The sequence below is a fragment of the Anabrus simplex genome, chromosome 3, assembly GCF_040414725.1.
Source record: "Anabrus simplex isolate iqAnaSimp1 chromosome 3, ASM4041472v1, whole genome shotgun sequence".
In the NCBI taxonomy this organism is placed as follows: Eukaryota; Metazoa; Arthropoda; class Insecta; order Orthoptera; family Tettigoniidae; genus Anabrus; species Anabrus simplex.
Genome location: NC_090267.1, coordinates 169,296,736 through 169,315,919, shown reverse-complemented (window position 1 = coordinate 169,315,919; position 19,184 = coordinate 169,296,736). Strand labels below are relative to the sequence as shown.

General features: G+C 41.9%; 1 protein-coding gene across 1 annotated transcript in view; it reads right to left on the bottom strand.

Moving 5' to 3' along the window:
* The window catches only part of LOC136866115 (nose resistant to fluoxetine protein 6), a 196,728-nt gene that overhangs the window by 21,737 nt on the left and 155,807 nt on the right, over window positions 1-19,184 (bottom strand). Inside the window, exons 6-8 of the mRNA XM_067142797.2 lie at window positions 11,218-11,411; window positions 2,743-2,903; window positions 1,509-1,677 (exon numbers count right to left, since the gene is read on the bottom strand). Coding sequence (XP_066998898.2) covers window positions 1,509-1,677; window positions 2,743-2,903; window positions 11,218-11,411 — 524 coding nt within the window. The remainder of the gene's footprint in view (window positions 1-1,508; window positions 1,678-2,742; window positions 2,904-11,217; window positions 11,412-19,184) is intronic.

Genomic DNA, 19,184 nt, shown 5'->3' with positions numbered 1-19,184 from the left:
GTCACTTTCATGTGATCAAAGCCATGGATGAGACTGAGATAGATGAATTAAAGTAACAAATTTGTTCTAGTCCGCACCGGAAGGCATAGTGCAGTGTCTTGTCAGTAAAGGGATAATATGATAATGATGACGATGTTTATTTTAAAACAATGTTCGAAATTATCCCGCTAACAAATGGTCTGTGAAATGAATGTGATATAGGGATAAAAGCATATTGTGTTTAAATTATGGAGGGGAATAAGCTTCCTTATTGTTTACAGAGTTGTAATAACAATATTGAGAATCCGATAGCTAGGCTGCGAATACCTCCTCGGTGAAATAAAAGTAATGTAAAAGAGCTTACTTTGACAACAAAGATATCAGATGAATGTTTTAAGTGGAAGTTTTGCTTACATTTCTTTCCCTTCCACACTAGCTAAGTAAACTGTAATTACAAACTGTTGCTCGTAATTTGCCAACACAGAATTATTGGAGATGATTCAGAGCTAAGAAGCGTTCATGTGAAGCAGATTGTCATTTTGCTCAGTAACAATTTTAGTATGAAATAGCTATTCTACTACTTGCTCAGTATTTGGAGCACTTATTGACAACGAAATAGATTTTATCCACGTGGTATCCATATAGTATTATTTCCAACTGATGAAATGCAGGAGTACGAGGACTTCTAAAAGGATAGCTGTAGCTGAGAATGATATAAGATAATGATGAAATTAAATGAAATGGCTTATGGCTTTTAGTGACGGAAGTGTCAGAGAGTCCGCCTCTGTGGTGTAGTGGTTAGTGTGATTAGCTGCAACCCCCGGAGGCACGGGTTCGATTCCCGGCTCTGCCACGAAATTTGAAAAGTGGTACGAGGGCTGGAACAGGGTCCACTCAGCCTCGGGAGGTCAACTGAGTAGAGGTGGGTTCGATTCCCACCTCAGCCATCCTGGAAGTGATTTTCTGTGGTTTCCCACTTCTCCTCCAGGCAAAATGCCGGGATGGTACCTAACTTAAGGCCACGGCCGCTTCCTTCTCTTTCCCTTGTCTATCCCTTTCAAACTTCCCATCCCCCCACAAGGCCCCTGTTCAGCATAACAGGTGAGGCCGCCTGGGCTAGGTACTGGTCATCCTCCCCAGTTGTATCCCCCAACACGAAGTCTGAAGCTCCAGGACACTGCCCCTGGGGCGTTAGAGGTGGGATGCCTCGCTAAGTCCGAGGGAAAAACCGACCCTGGAGGGTAAGCAGATTAAGAAAGAAAGAGTGTCAGAGGACATGTTCGGCTCGCCAGGTGCAGGTCTTTTGATTTCACGTCCGTAAACGACCTGCGCGTCATGGTGAGGATGAAATGATGATTAAGACGACACATACACCCAGCCCCCGTGCCAGCGAAATTAACCAATGATGGTTAAAATTTTCGACCCTGCCAGGAAGCGAACTCGGGTCTCCTGTGACCAAAGACCAGCACGCTAACCACTGAGCCATGGAGCCGGACATACGGTAATGATAATTTATAGCTATAACTTACCATTTCTTGGAAAGTGTAGAAGTTCTGGATGTACAGAATGTTCTTCCATAAGTTTCGTTTGCAGATATCTGCGTTCTGCTGCACCACTCGACCCCACTGTGGTCCAAGGCCTATGTGTTCAAAGACATAGGCGTAGAACACCACGAGAGCAATCAGTGCGGGCGTTAGCCTGCATAGAAAGACAACAGCGTAAAGAATATAAATGTATAGTGTACCTTCCTCCGTCACTACCACAAAATTATCACTGTTTTGTGCTTAAACGACTTTTTAACAATATTACTGTTCTTCTTTTTTTACTGAAAAATGGCTCTAAAATTACTGCAAGTAAAGCATCTAACTGTACAAAGGAATGTTTGACATGGTTTATCTTCTAAGATTTTTATCTACTGCATATTGCGTGAAGGATCAGCTCTACTAACGTAGCAGGTTTTTCTGTTCAACTTACTCCATATTGGTTTATTTGTATTAGCTTTTTCTAGTGTTCGTCGTACAAACGACAAACTCTTCGCTTTAGACTTCCTTTTATTCCCACTCTAATATTTCTATCATTATTTTCACTCGACTTCTAGGCCTGAAGTCGTTAACCACGAATATGGGCGACCTTCCCTGTACCATCTCTAGTTGTCTGATGGACACTATCTTGTCCCAGATCTATACTGCTATTCTATTTTCCAGAATTATCTCACGAGTGGTAGATAATCCAGTTCCTTCACTTACATCTGCACTCATTAAAGAATAGAATGATTTTGTAAGCTCTTATAACAATTTTAACATGAAAGTCCTACTTTAGGCAATACTTTAACGCAGACCTGTTGATATTTACAACGGTCATCCTCCACGAGTACTTCTGATCAAATACAGAATCGAAAGTCTCTCCTTTCTTATCGCCCTTATTGTTATTATGAGACTACATTTTCACATTGTATTAGCTGTTGTCGTACGTGAGGTATGAGGAACTATCAATCCAATGAACACTGTACGTTTTGAGAATAATGTATGTGTTCAATATTACACAAATATTTCCATTTTTGTGTTGAAACCCTGACATGTCCGAATGTCAACTCTAATACTTCTTTTTTCTCAGAATGATTCAGTATGTGTAGTATAAATTTTCCTGTACTCCTACTTTTTTTTCTATTGGGATTGATCAAAATTGAGTTTTAGTGCAAAGCAAGTGGGGCTTGAATTTTGTGATTGAGGTATACCGTGCCAGGAATAAAAAGATTTGTATTACCTGATGTATCTCGTAACGATTCTGTTCACCCAGTTGATGCTCCCATTACGTGCAACTTCTCTTGTGAGGTGGTATGCTGTTAGCACTCCACTCAACATTAGGAATGTATCAGTATAGACAATTGATGCCCGAAGAATTGAGCTCAGAGGGTCGTTAGAAGCCTGTAACATAGAATAGGAGATTACAGTCGTAAGGGCTTAGATTTTCGCGTTATTGTTCATAAAACTGGGGGGATTTTATTAATCAGTGACATGGCACAGGAAGTACAGTATAAGCCTACTTGTATCATCCAAAGCAGCAGGATTTTATGACAGGTTAATGAAATGTACTTGATTCATCATCATCATCTGTTTACCCTCCAGGTTCGGTTTTTCCCTCGGACTTAGCGAGGGATCCCACCTCTACCGCCTCCAAGGCAGTGTGCTGGAGCTTCAGACTCTTGGTCGGGATATACAACTGGGGAGTATGACCAGTACCTCGCCCAGGCGGCCTCACCTGCTATGCTGAACAGAGGCCTTGTGGAGGGATGGGAAGATTGGAAGGGATAGACAAGGAAGAGGGAAGGAAGCGGCCGTGGCCTTAAGTTAGGTACCATCCCGGCATTCGCCTGGAGGAGAAGTGGGAAACCACGGAAAACCACTTCCAGGATGGCTGAGGTGGGAATCGAACCCACTTCTACTCAGTTGACCTCCCGAGGCTGAGTGGACCCCGTTCCAGCCCTCGTACCACTTTTCAAATTTCGTGGCAGAACCGGGAATCGAACCCGGGCCTCCGGGGGTGGCAGCTAATCTCGCTAACCACTACACCACAGAGGCGGACAAATGTACTTGATTAAGAATTTATATGTGTTTCCTCAAAACTTGATATTTGAATTAAACTCTCATTGAATTGGTTGGGGGTAGAGGGAATTTCATTAAGTTTTCTCTCATCATCGGATTCCAAACGACAAAGTATGCCAGCAGCATTACACAAAGCATTATTTTAAGCATTGAACTAATTAAGCTGTTATTGTTATGGTAAAAGTGATTCCAAATTGGGGCTACTAATCTGGTAAAATTCATACCAGATAGGCTATTAAATTTACCTTCGTGTTATTATCTTGAAAGTGTCGATGAAGAATTTTAAAATTGCTCCCCATGTTCTTTCCTTCTATCACCTGCAATAATTATATCTAGGAGGCATTAGGTTAGATTGCTATTTAGTTGAATTGTGGGATTTAAATCCGACTCGTTGGCTGAATGGTCAGCGTACTGACCTTCGGTTCAAAGGGTCCCGAGTTCGATTCCCGGCCGGGTCGGGGATTTTAACCTTAATTGGTTAATTCCAATGGCTCGGGGGCTGGGTGTGTGTGGCGCATTCAGCATTAGAAATCATCCTAGGTAGGGCCCGCATCTTCACAGACATGCAGGTCGCCTAATAGGACGTCTACGAGAAAAAGACCAGCACCATGCTCCTCCGGAGCCCATACGCCATTATTTTTATTATTATTATTATTATTATTATTATTATTGGATTTAAATAGTATGTTTATGATGTATTGATCAGAGATTATGCATTCGATGATCAGAACTCGAAGTACATTAGTGTCCAAAACTTAAGCATAATGACTAAACGAGGTCATACCGCCTGATAGAAATGTCAGACGGATTGCTGAACAATCGGAAGCTGAATCACACACCCTATGTCACACAACTTGTCCAAAAAACAGTGTCAGAAAGGTTCTGATAGCTAAGGCACTCCTTTGACAACAACTAACAAAACTTGGCAATGCATTCCACAACAAAATATGCTGTTAATAGGGTGTATAGGTGACCCCTAACGTCCACACATGCTTCGCAGCGACGTGGCATGCTCTCTATTAGATGGTCCAAGAGCTCTTGTGGCAGTCGATCCCATTCCTTTGAAAGGGCAATGCGAAAATATTCGAGGCTCCTTGGCGGAGGCTGACGGGATGCAATTCGCCTCCCCAATGCATCCCAGGCATGTTCTATAGGATTCAGATCCTCAGATCTCGCTGGCCAGTCCATGCGATGAATGTCTTCCCCTGCCAGAAATTCGTGTACCAGAGCAGCGTGGTGCGGTCGGGCATTATCGTCCATTAAGAGGAAGTCTGGACCAACCGCACCACTGAAGAGTCGAACATGTGATCTCAGTACCTCATCCCTTTATCTCCGAGCGTTAACAGTGTTCCTCGGATCACCCGTGAAGATGTGCAGGTCCATACGGCCATTGAACATGATGCCGCCCCACACCATGACGCCAACACCACCACCACCACCACAACCATACTGGTCCCGTTCCAGGATGTTCCTGTGGTTGTATCGGCTACCCGGTTCTCTCCAGATTAATGTGCGACGGGAATAGTTCTACAAACTGAAGCGGGATTCATCTGTGAAGAGCACATGCATCCATTCATTCATGGTCCAGTTTCGATGTTGACGGTTCCACAGTAAACGGGCCCGTCTCTGTGCTGAAGTGAGCGGGACGCACGCCGCTGGACGTCGAGCAAACGGCCCTGCTGTTCTGAGCCTCCGGTACACAGTTTGCCGGGAAACGGCAACCCCTGAGGCGGCTGCAAGCTCCGGCGACAATTGTCTTGCAGATGCACTCCGATTTCGTCGGGGGGTTAAGGCCAGATATCGGTCCTGCTGTGGGGTGGTTACCGTTGGTCGACCATGTACTGGCCTACGACTAACATCTCCTGTGTCTCGAAATCGTCTCCAAAGCCTGGAAATGACTCTTTGTGGCACATTCAAGGATACGGCGACTTCGGCCTGTGTCTAGCCTGCTTCCAGGCGGCCGAGTATTCTACCCTTAAAAAACGGGGTACAAATGGCGTCGTTGTGCCATTATGTTGTCACGTTCACCACGAGGCTACACTCCGCACACTATAACAGGGCAAACACGACTGAGGGAATATGGGGTGCAGGCACTGGCTGTGTTTACCTTGCGGTTACGCCGCTAATCAAATCAGGGAACACTCCTTTCCTATACAGAGCGAACACGTAAGGTTGGTAGGCGCATATGTCATGCGATTTGTGGTCTATTTCCTGTTGCTGCTTACTCGTAATTTATGCTTTACTTTTTGACACTAGCATCTGCTATAAACTGTACATTCGTACGACATGGTGATGATAATGCGCTGAATGTATGAAATGGCCTAACTTATAAATCTAATTATGCATGTTGCAGGCATTTGTATCGTAGGTTTTGAAGTAGACATGCCGATATAAATTTCTTCTGGATGTTCTTAGGAACTGGGATTGCAATGTCGATCAGGCATATGATCTTTTATGCCTTGTTTGTCAGCAAAATATCAGGTTGGTTGTGACTTGTTGTTCTGTCAGTATGTATGTTCCTGTTCTGGTACGCTTATTTCATGTTCTACCTGACCGATATAACGTTTATACGTGATGCGCATATCTTCCTTAACACTGCAACTCATCTCTATGTATTTCAAGAAATGGAAAGTGATTTCTACGCATTTTCTTTTGGTGGTATTCTTTCCACCTAATATTTATTAATATACCGAGCTCGATAGCTGCAATCGCTTAAGTGCGGCCAGTATCCAGTATTCGGGAGATAGTAGGTTTGAACCCCACTGTCGGCAGCCCTGAAAATGGTTTTCCGAGGTTTCCCATTTTCACACCAGGCAAATTCTGGGGCTGTACCTTAATTAAGGCCGCGGCTGCTTCCTTCCCACTCCTAGCCCTTCCCTGTCCCATCGTCGCCATAAGACCTATCTGTGTCGGTGCGACGTAAAGCAAGTAGCAAAAAGAAAATTATTAATATCTTTCGTAAACCAACAGGAGTATTGTTAGGAGTATTGTTTCTTTTTAATGCCGGTTGCGATCGAGTTCTTCTTCGAAGACTCTGGCTTGTATATGCAATTTGCAAATAGTAATACTACTGAAATTCAACTCAAGAGGTTAGGAAAAGTATCCTTCCGCATGTGAGCACGTTCCCTGTTCCCTCTTCCCGTCTCCGTTCTCCATCTCCGTCACAACCAGTTTATCATTAACGCCGTGCGTCTATCTGACAAGTACTTCATTCTGAAATAGTGAAGCATCAAACGAAATCACTTCCTTTCACATAGCTGTACTTTGATCACGTACCATACCTATTTATTCCTTTATTGACCATGTAAAACCTACAGATTACTGACGAATACCGAGGCAAGAGAAGCAAGGTTCATTTTTATTCCATAATGCAATTTGTGTGAGGCACATGGAGACTTACAACATAAGTATACGATTCTGCTCTCGTGCAACGACTGTCAGTGGTAGTTTCTCTCAGTTCAAAAAGCTGAAAAATCCACCCGTGAGTGGGATTGCAAAATACAATGTTTCCAGGAATGTTGTAAATATTGTAGCCTCGTCATTCGGAAGGTAAAAACAAACTCATGATCCCCTCATGACAACATTTCTGCAAGTAGAGGGCGGTTACGAATATAAATGAAAGTAAAATTATTATTATTATTATTATTATTATTATTATTATTATTATTATTATTATTATCGAATACGCCAAGGATCCTATTCCCATACCGTTTTAAAGCCCTTCCTGTTTTATTTACGGCGAGTGCATACTGAGCTGACACATCGACCTTTCGCTGGAGACTTGGATTTTCCGTGGAGTTTAAATTCCAAGCGAGCGGCGTAAACACTATATACAGAAACGCCGGTCAGCTGCGCGGTCTTTTTCACTTCTTCCACAGTCCTCAGCGGATTCTAATCTCGTAGGCTACTGTAAACGTTTAAAACAATTTGGTTTAGATCTCCTATTTAATTTTTCTCCACTTTTGTTAGCTAAGTATTTCACTGGGGACTCAAACGTCACAGCATCACACTTGTCTTGCTCGCAGCTGGTAGCCATTATTGCCAACAGTTTTTTGGATCCATCTTCAACGTCGCACATATTATGCGAACTTATCAGCAATGGAATGAACTAGAACAAAGCTTACTAAGTATACAGTGCAATAAGATATCAATATCATATTAAACAATTTGTATTTTGCTACACACACCACTGAGAACAATAACTATTCATAGCCATCTACGTATGAAATATAAGAGTTGGTAACGGACCCGAGTAACATACAACCTGTGATATATTTTCCGTATTTATACAGGGCAAAAAATTTAAATTTGTCAAGTCAGTTCACCAGAATATCTAACCAAACTGAAAAAAGCTCCTGACTTCAGGAAAAAGTAACAAACCTAGGGAACTATTTGGCGCTGCGGAAGCCTTTTCACCGACCAGAAGTCTGACTAACATCAAAAGGACCGCTAAGGTCTTGAGTTGATTCTCCGTATAGTCTTCGTGCGAATATGAATGCATAGTGCGACATCATTTCAGACGCGACGCAACGATAATCGTTGCCGCCGCAATGACTGTATATCAAAACCTGCACAGCTACGCATTTTGCAGATCTATGACTGTGTCAATCAACCGTCGCTGTAGGAGCAAAAATTCACTCGTCAGTGACGTGTGAAGTCATTCTTCGCATTTCAAACTCGTATTAGCATCTACTAACATTCACCCAGGAGCCTCGTTCAGGAATGTCATATAATGTTTAAAACATTTCTTAGCATACAAAGTAGAGGTCCCCCATACCAAAAAACAAAACAAAACAAAAAAAAACGTAAAATTAAGCAATAACTTTAATTGTGCCAAAAGTTGAAGAGCTAAAGGGCCTGGAAAAGTTTCAAATTATGAGTCCTGGATAGCTCTACCAAACTTTCAAAAAAAATTCGAAAATCACTTCCGGCCTAAATGCAGTTCAAGAAAAACAGCCTAAAATCGCTTGTTTCTTTACTCGTATTTTTAAATTTAAATCCTAGCCAAATTAACTTATTTACATAATTATTCCTGTAATGTATCCCTTGGTTCAATAACCCTCAGGCGTTTCTCTTTTTTTTTTTAATATCCGCACGTAATGTACTTGTAAGGGCTAGGTGAAACTCCGCATTGACTCACATTAGCGCTAGTAGTGGTGCTTAAGTGAAATAATGCATTGACTCACATTAGCGCTCGTAGTGGTAGAAAAAGACAAACTACTAATCTAATCACGAAATCGACTGGAATTCGTCAACACTTGGGCTGATGACAGACGGAGCGGTTTTTACCGAGTCGGCAACCGCGGCGGCCGCCACCTGTGATTGATACACAGAGCGGTTTTTGCCGACTGTGACGAAACCACTGCCTGCTCGATCTGCATCTACATAAAATGACTGCTTATAAGCAGTCATCGGGTGCGTATCGAGTAGGCAGTGAACAAAACCCATTAGCGAGCGCGACGTTAGATGAGGAAGCTAGCTAACATTATATAAAAATAAATTATTGTTCGTATTCTTATTCCAAAAGTCTACTTACTCTATATGTCCTTTTACGTGTACATGATTGAATTTCAAAGATACTTCATGACATCTAATACAGGAATACCTACCAATGATGCAATCGCCGCGTAAATTCAGCCACGGCCTACTGGATCCTTCGCTAGAGCGACGCATCAAGTCGGCCGTGAATCAGCTGAATGTATATGGCGCTAGAGCGCGCACGAAGTCTTCAAAACGCTCGCTGCACCGCCAGCTAAATGACAGGCCGAGTCGGCAAATCTGCCGCCTGTCGGCGAGTACCGCTGTGTCTCTTTCAGAAACATGCGCCGACTCGGCAAAAACCGTCCGTGTGTCATCAGCCTTTTAATCATTATTCACTTTTCTGCCGCTGTTCGAGATGGAATGTTCTTCTAAAACGAAGTGATGTATTATCAACGTGAAGGTCATGCATGCACGTACTGTATACTTTGCATTCGATGATTAGAAAAAGGATTGCAGTTTTTTTTTGCTAGGGGCTTTACGTCGCACCGACACAGATAGGTCTTATGGCGACGATGGGATAGGAAAGGCCTAGGAGTTGGAAGGAAGCGGCCGTAGCCTTAATTAAGGTACAGCCCCAGCATTTGCCTGGTGTGAAAATGGGAAACCACGGAAAACCATTTTCAAGGCTGCCGATAGTGGGATTCGAACCTACTATCTCCCGGATGCAAGCTCACAGCCGCGCGCCTCTACGCGCACGGTCAACTCGCCCGGTGATTGCAGTTTTTAAGAATAAATAGAATATATTCTCATACTGTATTTTATTATATCTTATTTACGTAAAATTCGTAGCTAATATCCCTAGGATGTTTTCAACATTGAGTTCCTTGCCTTAAGGGCGAGAACTGTGGAATTTTGATTTACTGTAGGTGCTTCTGCCGCGGGCAGATGCCTATCATTCCGTGTGGAGATTACAATTTAGATTCCTTCAGAACTGCTCACATTCATTACTAGTAAGCTAACAATGCATTAAGTTAGGATTATTTAGATGCGAGAAAGTGAATATATCCCTAACTATTGCAAGATAAAATCAACAATTACTATTTTAGCTTTCCTAGTTATCTGGGTCAGCACTAACTTGGTTTCTACCCAGTTTGACGTCCGAACGTCATTCTTGACGCGAACTGTATGAGGAAGATTGTATTTTCTATTGCGTGTTTCTGTGGTGGTTTGTACTCTGTTAGAGCGTGTTGTACCCAGTTCGACTCATTGGCTAAATGGTCAGCGTTGAGGCCTTCGGTTCAGAGGGCCCGGTTTCAATTCACAGCCGGGTCGGGGATTTTAATCGCGTCTGATTAATTCTTCTTCTCCGGGGATTGGATGTTTGTGTTTGTCCCAACACTTTCCTCTTCATATTCAGACAACACACTACACTACCAACCACCAAAGAAACACGCAGTTGTAATTACATCCCTCCGTATAGGGTTGACGTCAGGAAGAGCATCCGACCTTAAAATATGGCCAAATCGACATGTGCGTCACAGTTCTCACCCGCGACCTCACAGATGAGGGAAAAGCGTAGGAAGAAGAAGAAGAAGAGTGTGTTGTACCCAGCTCCCATACTCGAAGAATCAACCTAACGCGGCTAAAACTCGGGGCCTTCCGAGCCGAGGGCTACTACGCTGATCAATGACTGGATCAGGATAAATAAATCAAGGGCATAGCCAAAGGCGGGAGGTGGGGTCACTGGGGGAGGGGAATTTTACAAAAATAAAATAAGCAAAATTGATAATAAACAATAAACTAAATAAAGAATCAAAGTCATAATCATAGGACCAACAGATCTATTGACTACATTTTCTAAGAAGCCTCGAAAGTTGGATTTTAGATTATAAACTGAACATGCCATTCGCTGTAAAACTGTTGATCTTGATCGTATTGTTGTTGTTCTGTATTTTAATGTAAGATTTTGTAATGTACTGCAATCTGAATATCAACATAATTCGCTTGTATCAGTGTCGTAATAATGAAAGCCTTGGCATGTGCGTACTACACCCAATCGGCCGATCCTCGTTAAGCTACTGAAATAAAGCGTCTTATCTTACAAAGTCAAATCTGAGAGAGAGAGAGAGAGAGAGAGAGAGAGATATGTCCTTACCTGTGTCAGCTCTATCCTATTAGAATAAGGCACTAACGCCAGAGTGATTATTTTGTGAGCTACGTAGAGCGCTATAGTCCCTAGCGCACGTATCCCGTAGATGCAGTTGATGTCTCCGTCAGCGGGTAGATCTTCCAGCAAAGTAGCCACGTTCTTACGGAAGGAGAATGCCATCACCATCCGCTCCAGTTTACCTGGAAATTAAAAACTTGAAATTCAATGGGGTTTTATTTATATTTATTTAAGGTAATTTATTTATTGACTTATCTCAAGCTATGAAGCCTGTTGATGAGCCAAACCACTGTACAAACTTTTTCTTTTTTTGCTAGTTGCTTTACGTCGCACCGACACAGATAGGTCTTATGGCGACGATGGGACAGGAAAGACCTAGGAATGGGAAGGAATCAGCCGTGGCCTTAATTAAGGTACAGCCCCAGCATTTGCCTGGTGTGAAAATGGGAAACCACGGAAAACCATCTTCAGGGCTGCCGACAGTGTGGTTCGAACCCACTATCTCCCGGATGCGAGCTCACAGCCGCGCGCTCCTAACCGCACGGCCAACTCGCCCGGTACACTTACAAACTGGAGTGTCATTAAGTTCTTACTTCATTAAATTATAGGCAAATATTAAACTTAAACAATAACCAAAACTGGGTGGGGCTGTCTCGGAGCCGTGGTCATAATGTTCTCAAATCGCATTATACCGGGCGCGTTGGCCGCGCGGTTAGGGGCGTGCAGCTATGAGCTATGAGATAGTTTGTTCGAACCCCACTTTCGGCAGCCCTGAAGTTGGTTTTCTGTGTTTTCCCATCTCTACACTAGGCAAATGCTGGGGCTGTACCTTAATTAAGGCCACGGACGCTTCCTTCCCACTCCTAGGCCTTTCCTATCCCATCGTCGCCTTAAGACCTATCTGTGTTGGTGCGATGTAAGAAATAGAACACTACACTATTTCCAAATTTCACCAATTCGATTATATCTCCCTGACTGTCTTTGAGAATATATACCTCCATGGGCTAGACGGAAGCAGTAGACGCGGTTGCGGTTTGCGGCGCTCGGCGGCATCGACTTCCTTACCTTGTATGTAGGCTATCTTAGTAGGCTGTCACATTGGACAGTTTCGGATATTCCGGGCTTGTCCGATTTCATTTGACTCAATCTTTCTACTTGCTTGCTTGCTTGCTTTTGCGGTAGGCTTGAACCTTCTTTAAATTATGATATTGTAACAGTTTTGAAATTAACGCAACGTTCATAAATCAATCAATCAATCAATCAATCAATCAATCAATCAATCAATCAATCAATCAATCAATCAATCAATCAATCAATCAATCAATCAATCAATCAATCAATCAATCAATCAATCGATCGATCAATCAATCAATCAATCACCACTGATATGCATTTAGGGTTGTCGCTCAGATAGTAGATTCCGTATCGGTTGTTTACATAATACTTAAATGATATCAAAGAAGTTGGAAATTTATCAAACATCTCCTCTTGGTAAATTATTCCAATCCCATTTCTCTTCCCATAAACGAACATATTCCCCAATTTGTCCTCTTCAATTCCACCTTCATTTTCATCACCATTTTTAAAGTCTATTCGTCGACTAATGTCATTCTAAGCCATCTCTCTACTGACCGCTCAGAACAATCCGCTTAGGGCCGGTTCAACCAGCAGGTACGCAGAAGGTAAACTACATGGGAGTGTAAATCTCCTGGTATAGGATTTTTGATCAGGCGACTACAGAATTGTCAACATAAAATCAAACAGGGGAAATGCAGGACTTTGTTAATAATCAGTAATACCAATAGGGCAAGCTACTACGACTAGCATGGCGAAATGATTACTGTTGTCAAAATAGACACCAAGCCGTTGCCCACCACAACAATGCAGGTGTATGTGCCTACTAGTTCATCCGATGATGAAGAAATTGAAAGAATATATGAAGAGATAGAAGATATAATACAATATGTAAAAGATGACGAGAATCTAATTGTGATGGAAGACTGCAATACAGTGGTAGGACAAGGAAGAGAAGGTAATAGAGTAGGAGAATTCAGACTCGGGCAAATGAATGAAGGAGGAAGTTGGTTGAATTCAGCACCGATCATAATTTAGTCCTTGCTAATACTTGGTTCAAACATCACAACCGACGGCTGTATATGTGACCGAGACCTGGAGACACTAGAAGGTTTCAAATAGACTTCCTTTTGATTAGGCAGAAATTCAGAAACCAGGTGTTGGATTACAAGACTTTTCCAGGAGTAGACGTAGACTCTGGCCACTACTTGGCCATGAAATGCGATCTGAAGTTGACAAAAATTGAAAAAAATGGAAGGAGTATAAGTAGATTGGATGTAGACAAGGTGAAAGAAGAGTGTGAGTGATTATTAGAAGGAACATGTTACAGAAGAACTACATCAATAGGATAAAAGAAACATAAGAGATGAAGAGAGAAGGGCTGTAAAGAATGAGATCATTTGGGCTGCTGAAGAAAGGTTAGAAATGAAGGAAATATCAACTAAGAATTAATGAATAACTTGGAAATTACCAGAAATGATTGACGAATGGCGAAAGAAATTAGGAGTGCAGAAAAGAATGTTCTTGTTTGAGCCATCAGTCCATAGACTGGTTTGATGCAGCTTCAATGCTACCCTATCCTGTGCTAATCTTTTCATTTATACATAATTGCTGCATCCTACATCTGCTCTGATCTGCTTGTCATATTCATACCTTGGCCTACCCCTACCGTTCTTACCCCCTACACTTCCCTCACAAACCAACTGCACAAGTCCTGGGTCTCTTAAGATGTGTCCTATCATTCTATCTCTTATTCTCGTCAAATTTAGCCACAACGACCTCCTCTCACCAATTCGATTCAGTCTCTCTCCATTCGAGATTTGATCTATCAGTCTCATCGTCAGCATTCTTCTGTAACACTGCATTTCAAAAGCTTCTATTATCTTTCTTTCTGAGCGAAGTTATCGTCCATGTTTCACTTTCATACAATGCCACGCTCCGAACGAAAGTCTTCAAAAATATTTTTCTAATTCCTATATCAATGTTTGAAGTGAGCAAATGTCTTTTCTTAGGAAATACGTTCCTTGCTTGTGATAGCCTGGATTTTACGTCCTCCTTACTTCTGTCATCGTTAGTTATTTTAATACCCAAGTAACAATATTCATCTACTTCCTTTAAGACTTCATTTCCTAATTTAACATTTCCTTCATCACTTGACTTCGTACGATTGCACTCCATTACTTTTGTTTCGGTATTATTTATTTTCATCTTGTACTTCTCACCCAAGACTCGGTTCATACCATTCAGCAACTTCTTCAGATCTTCCGCACTCTCACACATAATAATATCATCGGCAGATTTCAGGGTTTTGATTTCCTCTCCTTGAATTGTGATTCCCTTTCCAAATTCTTCTTTGATTTCCTTTACTGTCTGTTCTATGTAAACATTGAAAAGGAGGGGGGACAAACTGCAGCCTTGCCTCACCTTTTTCGGGATTGCTGCTTCTTTTCATAGCCCTCGATTCTCATCACTGCAGACTGATTGTAGATTGTAGATCATTTTTCTTTCTCGGTATCAGATCCCGATCACCTTCAGAATCTCAAATAGCTTGGCCCAATCAACATTATCAAATGCCTTTCCTAGATCTACGAACGCCATGTATGTAGGCTTGCCCTTCTTAATTCAATCCTCTAAGATCAGACGTAAAGTCAGTATTCTAAATTTCTTCTGAAGCCAAATTGATCTTCTCCCAACTCAGTTTCAACTTATCTTTCCATTCTTCTATAAATAATACGTGTTAGAATTTTGCAGGCGTTAGATATACTAAACTAATGGTGCGGCAGTTTTCACACTTGTCAGCACCGGCTTTCTTGGAAATAAGTACAAGAACGTTCTGCCGAAAATCGAATGGCACTTCTCCTGTCACATGCATCTTGCACACTAAATGGAACCTCGCCATGCAGAAAAGAATACAGGCGATTAAAGAATGGATAGAGTGGATAGAAAGTGCAGGACAGCTAAGGTAGAATGGTTGTAAGAGGAGTGCAAGGATGTTGAAGGTTATATGGTCCTAGCAAAAGTAGATGTTGTATACAGGAAAATCAAGGAAGACTTTGGAGGAAAAAAAGGTAGGTGTATGAATCTTACGAGTTCGGATGAAAACCACTTCTAGGGAAAGAAGACAAAGCAGAAAGATGGCAGGAACATATTATACAGTACAGTTGTATCACGGTAAGCACGTAGGTGGTATGGTTCTGGAACAAGAAGAGGCCGTTGATGCTTATGAAATGGGAGACCCAATTTTGAGGTCAGAATTCGACATAGCTTTAACAGACCTAAATAGGAACAAGGCACCTGTAATTGATGACTTCACCTTTTCCTACCGCTTTCCCCACATCTGTGGAGTCGCGGTGCGAACGGCATCGCACATGTGAATTTGGCTCTGTTTCACGGCCGGATGCCCTTCTTGACGTCAACCCTATATGGAGGGATGTAATCACTATTGCCTGTGTCTGTGGTGGTTGGTAGTGTACTGTGTTGTGTGAATATGAAGAGGAGTGTGTTGGGATGGGCACAAGCACCCAGTCCCCAAGCCAGAAGAATAAATCAGGAGCGACCCGGTCGGGAATCGAATCCGGGACCCTCTGAATCGAGGCCAGTACGCTGACCATTCAGCCAAAGAGTCGGACGCACCTGGAATTGATGACATTCCCTCTGAATTACTGACTGCCATAAGATAAACCAGCGAGGTTATTCCATTTAGTGTGTAAGGTGTATGATACAGAAAAAGTTCGGCAGACTGTTGTTATACCTATTCCCAAGAAAGCCGGTGCTGGCTAGTGTGAAAACAACCGCACCATTAGTTCTCACGGATGCAAAATGTTAACACGTATTATTTACAGTAAAATGGAAGGACAAGTGGCAAATGAGTTGGGAGAAGAAAAATTTGGCTTCAGAATAAATGTTGTGAAGCAAATTTGATGGCCAAGCTCACGTTCATGGCGTTCGCAGATCTAGAAAAGCATTCTATAATGTTGATTGGAGCAAGCTATTTGAGATTCTGAGGGTGGTCGTGATCAGAGACCGAGAACGAAGAATTATCTACAAGCTATATAAAAATCAGTCTACAGCTCTAAGAATCGAGGGCTTTAAAACAGATGCAGCAATCCAAAAAGGAGTGAGGCAAGGCTGCAGCTTGTTTCCCATCTCTTTTTTCAATATTTATATAGAACAGGCAATAAAGGAAATCAAAGAGGAATTTGGAAAAGGAATCACAATCCAAGGAGAGGAAATCAAAACCCTGAGATCTGTCGATGATGTTGTTTTATCTGAGACTGCAGGAGATCTGGAGAAATTGCTGAATGGTATGGACAGAGTCTTGGGAAAGAAGTAGCCTACAAGATGAAAATAAATAACTCCAAAACAAAAGTAATCGACTGCAGTCAGGTGATGCAAGAAATATTAGATTACGAAACGATGTCTTAAAAGGAAGTAGATGAATATTGTTACTTGGGTAATAAAATAAGTAACGATGGCAGAATGAAGGAGGACATTAAATGCAGACTTGCACAAGCAAGAAAGGCCATTCTTAAGAAAATAAATTTGCTCACTTCGAATATTGATATAAAAGGTGTTTTAGAAGACTCGTATGGAGCGTGGCATTGCCTAGAAGTGAAACATGGATGATAACCAGCTCAGAAACTTTCGAAATGTGGTGTTACAGAAGAATGCTGAAGGTAAGATGATCCGAGATATAAGCGCAGTTTTACGTCATTAGTATTCAAATAGGGGACATTTCGTTGCGTTTTGGGGTACCATTTGATTTCAGACGATGTGGTATGTTGTTGCAGTGAGTGGAATTCTGTCTGGGTAGTGCCCCTGTGATTTTGTATGTGTACACGATCTTCTTGGGACAGGGTGTAGCTAAGTGGGCTCTTTTGTCGATGTTAAGTGTTGTGTAATTTGGGTTTAGGTGCACTCGATTTTTGGTATCCGTGGTTTAGCCTAGAGGGCACATCTAATGGTTTTGAAAATCTGAAGCTTTTTGTGAATTTGTGTCCGTTAGGTTATGATTCCACGTATAATATCAGTTGTTCAGAGAAACTTGCCTTTTGATTTCCATGTGAAGCTTATTGAGAATAGATATTTTGTGGTCTCAATGATCTGAACTTAAGGAGTAGATGGGACGATCTTGTTATGCATCTCATGTGATGTTTACCTATTTTAATAATGTCATGTAAGCTCATTATTTCGTTTAGGAATGCCGTATGTTGACTGAAGACTTATAGAAAAGTGTAGCATTGTTTTCGTAAGAGTTTAGTATACATTTTGTTTCCATAGCGAAGTCGTTTTTATCATCCCAATTTTTCACCAACAATTATTTCGTATCGGATTTTAAGATTTCAGTTAGTAACCACCGACATTATAGGTATGTTTAACCGAGCTCGATAGCTGCAGTCGCTTAAGTGCGGCCAGTATCCAGTATTCGGGAGACAGTAGGTTCGAACCCCACTGTCGGCAGCCCTGAAGATGGTTTTCCGTGGTTTCCCATTTTCACACCAGGCAAATGCTGGGGCTGTACCGTAATTAAGGCCACGGCCGCTTCCTTCCAAATCCTAGCCCTTTCCTGCCCCATCGTCGCAATAAGACCTATCTGTGTCAGTGCGACGTAAAACAACTAGCTCTATCTCTAGGTATGTTTAATTCTCAACCACCAGAATTGCAGGTCGGGTGACCAAAGGGGATTTTAATAACCATTTGTAATGTCAATGGTGGAATTATATTATGTTTGGATTTCGGCCATAGCTTAGTTGGATGTTATACCCGATAGGACTGCGCTTGCCACTTGACATGGTAGTGATTACTTTTCATATATATATATATTTTTTTTCTTTTGGGTTTACTCATCTTATGGGTTTGTTAAGTAATACTTGTGTGTATTGTTGCTATTGTGTAGGTTTAGATGTTGGAAAATGGTTTAGTGGTATACAGAGGTCGTTAGAGCTCTTGTAACATAGATGGTGTACGCTTTCAGAGTTGGTATTTCGTCTGACATATTTAGTTTCTCACCCTATGAAATCCCATGAAATGGTGATTGACTCTTACCACTAGCGTTTGGTTATTTAGATTTTGTTAGTGCGTTTCCGTGTTCAGTGTTAATTGTTAGTGATAGTAGTTATTATTGGCGAGATTATGCCTATTCATTTTCATTGTTAGTCAAGGGTTGTAAATAATTACTTCGATCATTGCAGAATGTTGTTTGTTTTCCGAGTGTGGTTGGACTCAGCATTAGTAAAGCCGAATTATCTGTTAGCTATCCACATGCATTAATTGATTTTTTCTTGATGCAGTTCCCAAGCACTGTTGGTGACATGGTCTTATTACGAATGTTGCAATTCCTTTTATTCTTGCTTAGTCTTGGTTCTCATTTATTGGAAATTGAGCTTTGGAGCATTTATGCTCTGATAAGAGACACAATTTATTTCAAAAATGTTGATTAGGAATTAACAATGGTTCAAATTAGATTCATTCGATGATTGTCTGGTACCATGTTAGAGATTTTAATAATTAGACATCCTTTCTACAGACGAAATTTGGCAATCGATTGTTCGAGAAACCAAACTTTCACACGCAGAGCCCCGGTTTAATTTGAAATCCGCTTTAGTTTTCAGACTCGTATCTTTAATTTTCCTATAATTCATCGTCAAGTGCCAACGACCGTATCCGTGTTGAAACACCGGATCCCGTGAGTAAGTAACATTGGGCGTGGTCAAGATTTGGATGGGTTGCCACGCGCTGTTGGTGGGGGTAGGGGAATGGAGGCGCGGAAAGGAACTGGCCACCCTACCGTACGTAAACTCCGGCTAAGGCACAGCTCTGCGGAGGTTCGGAACTGCCTTCGGGCAGAATACACCCTCCCTCCCATCGTCAAGTTAATTCAA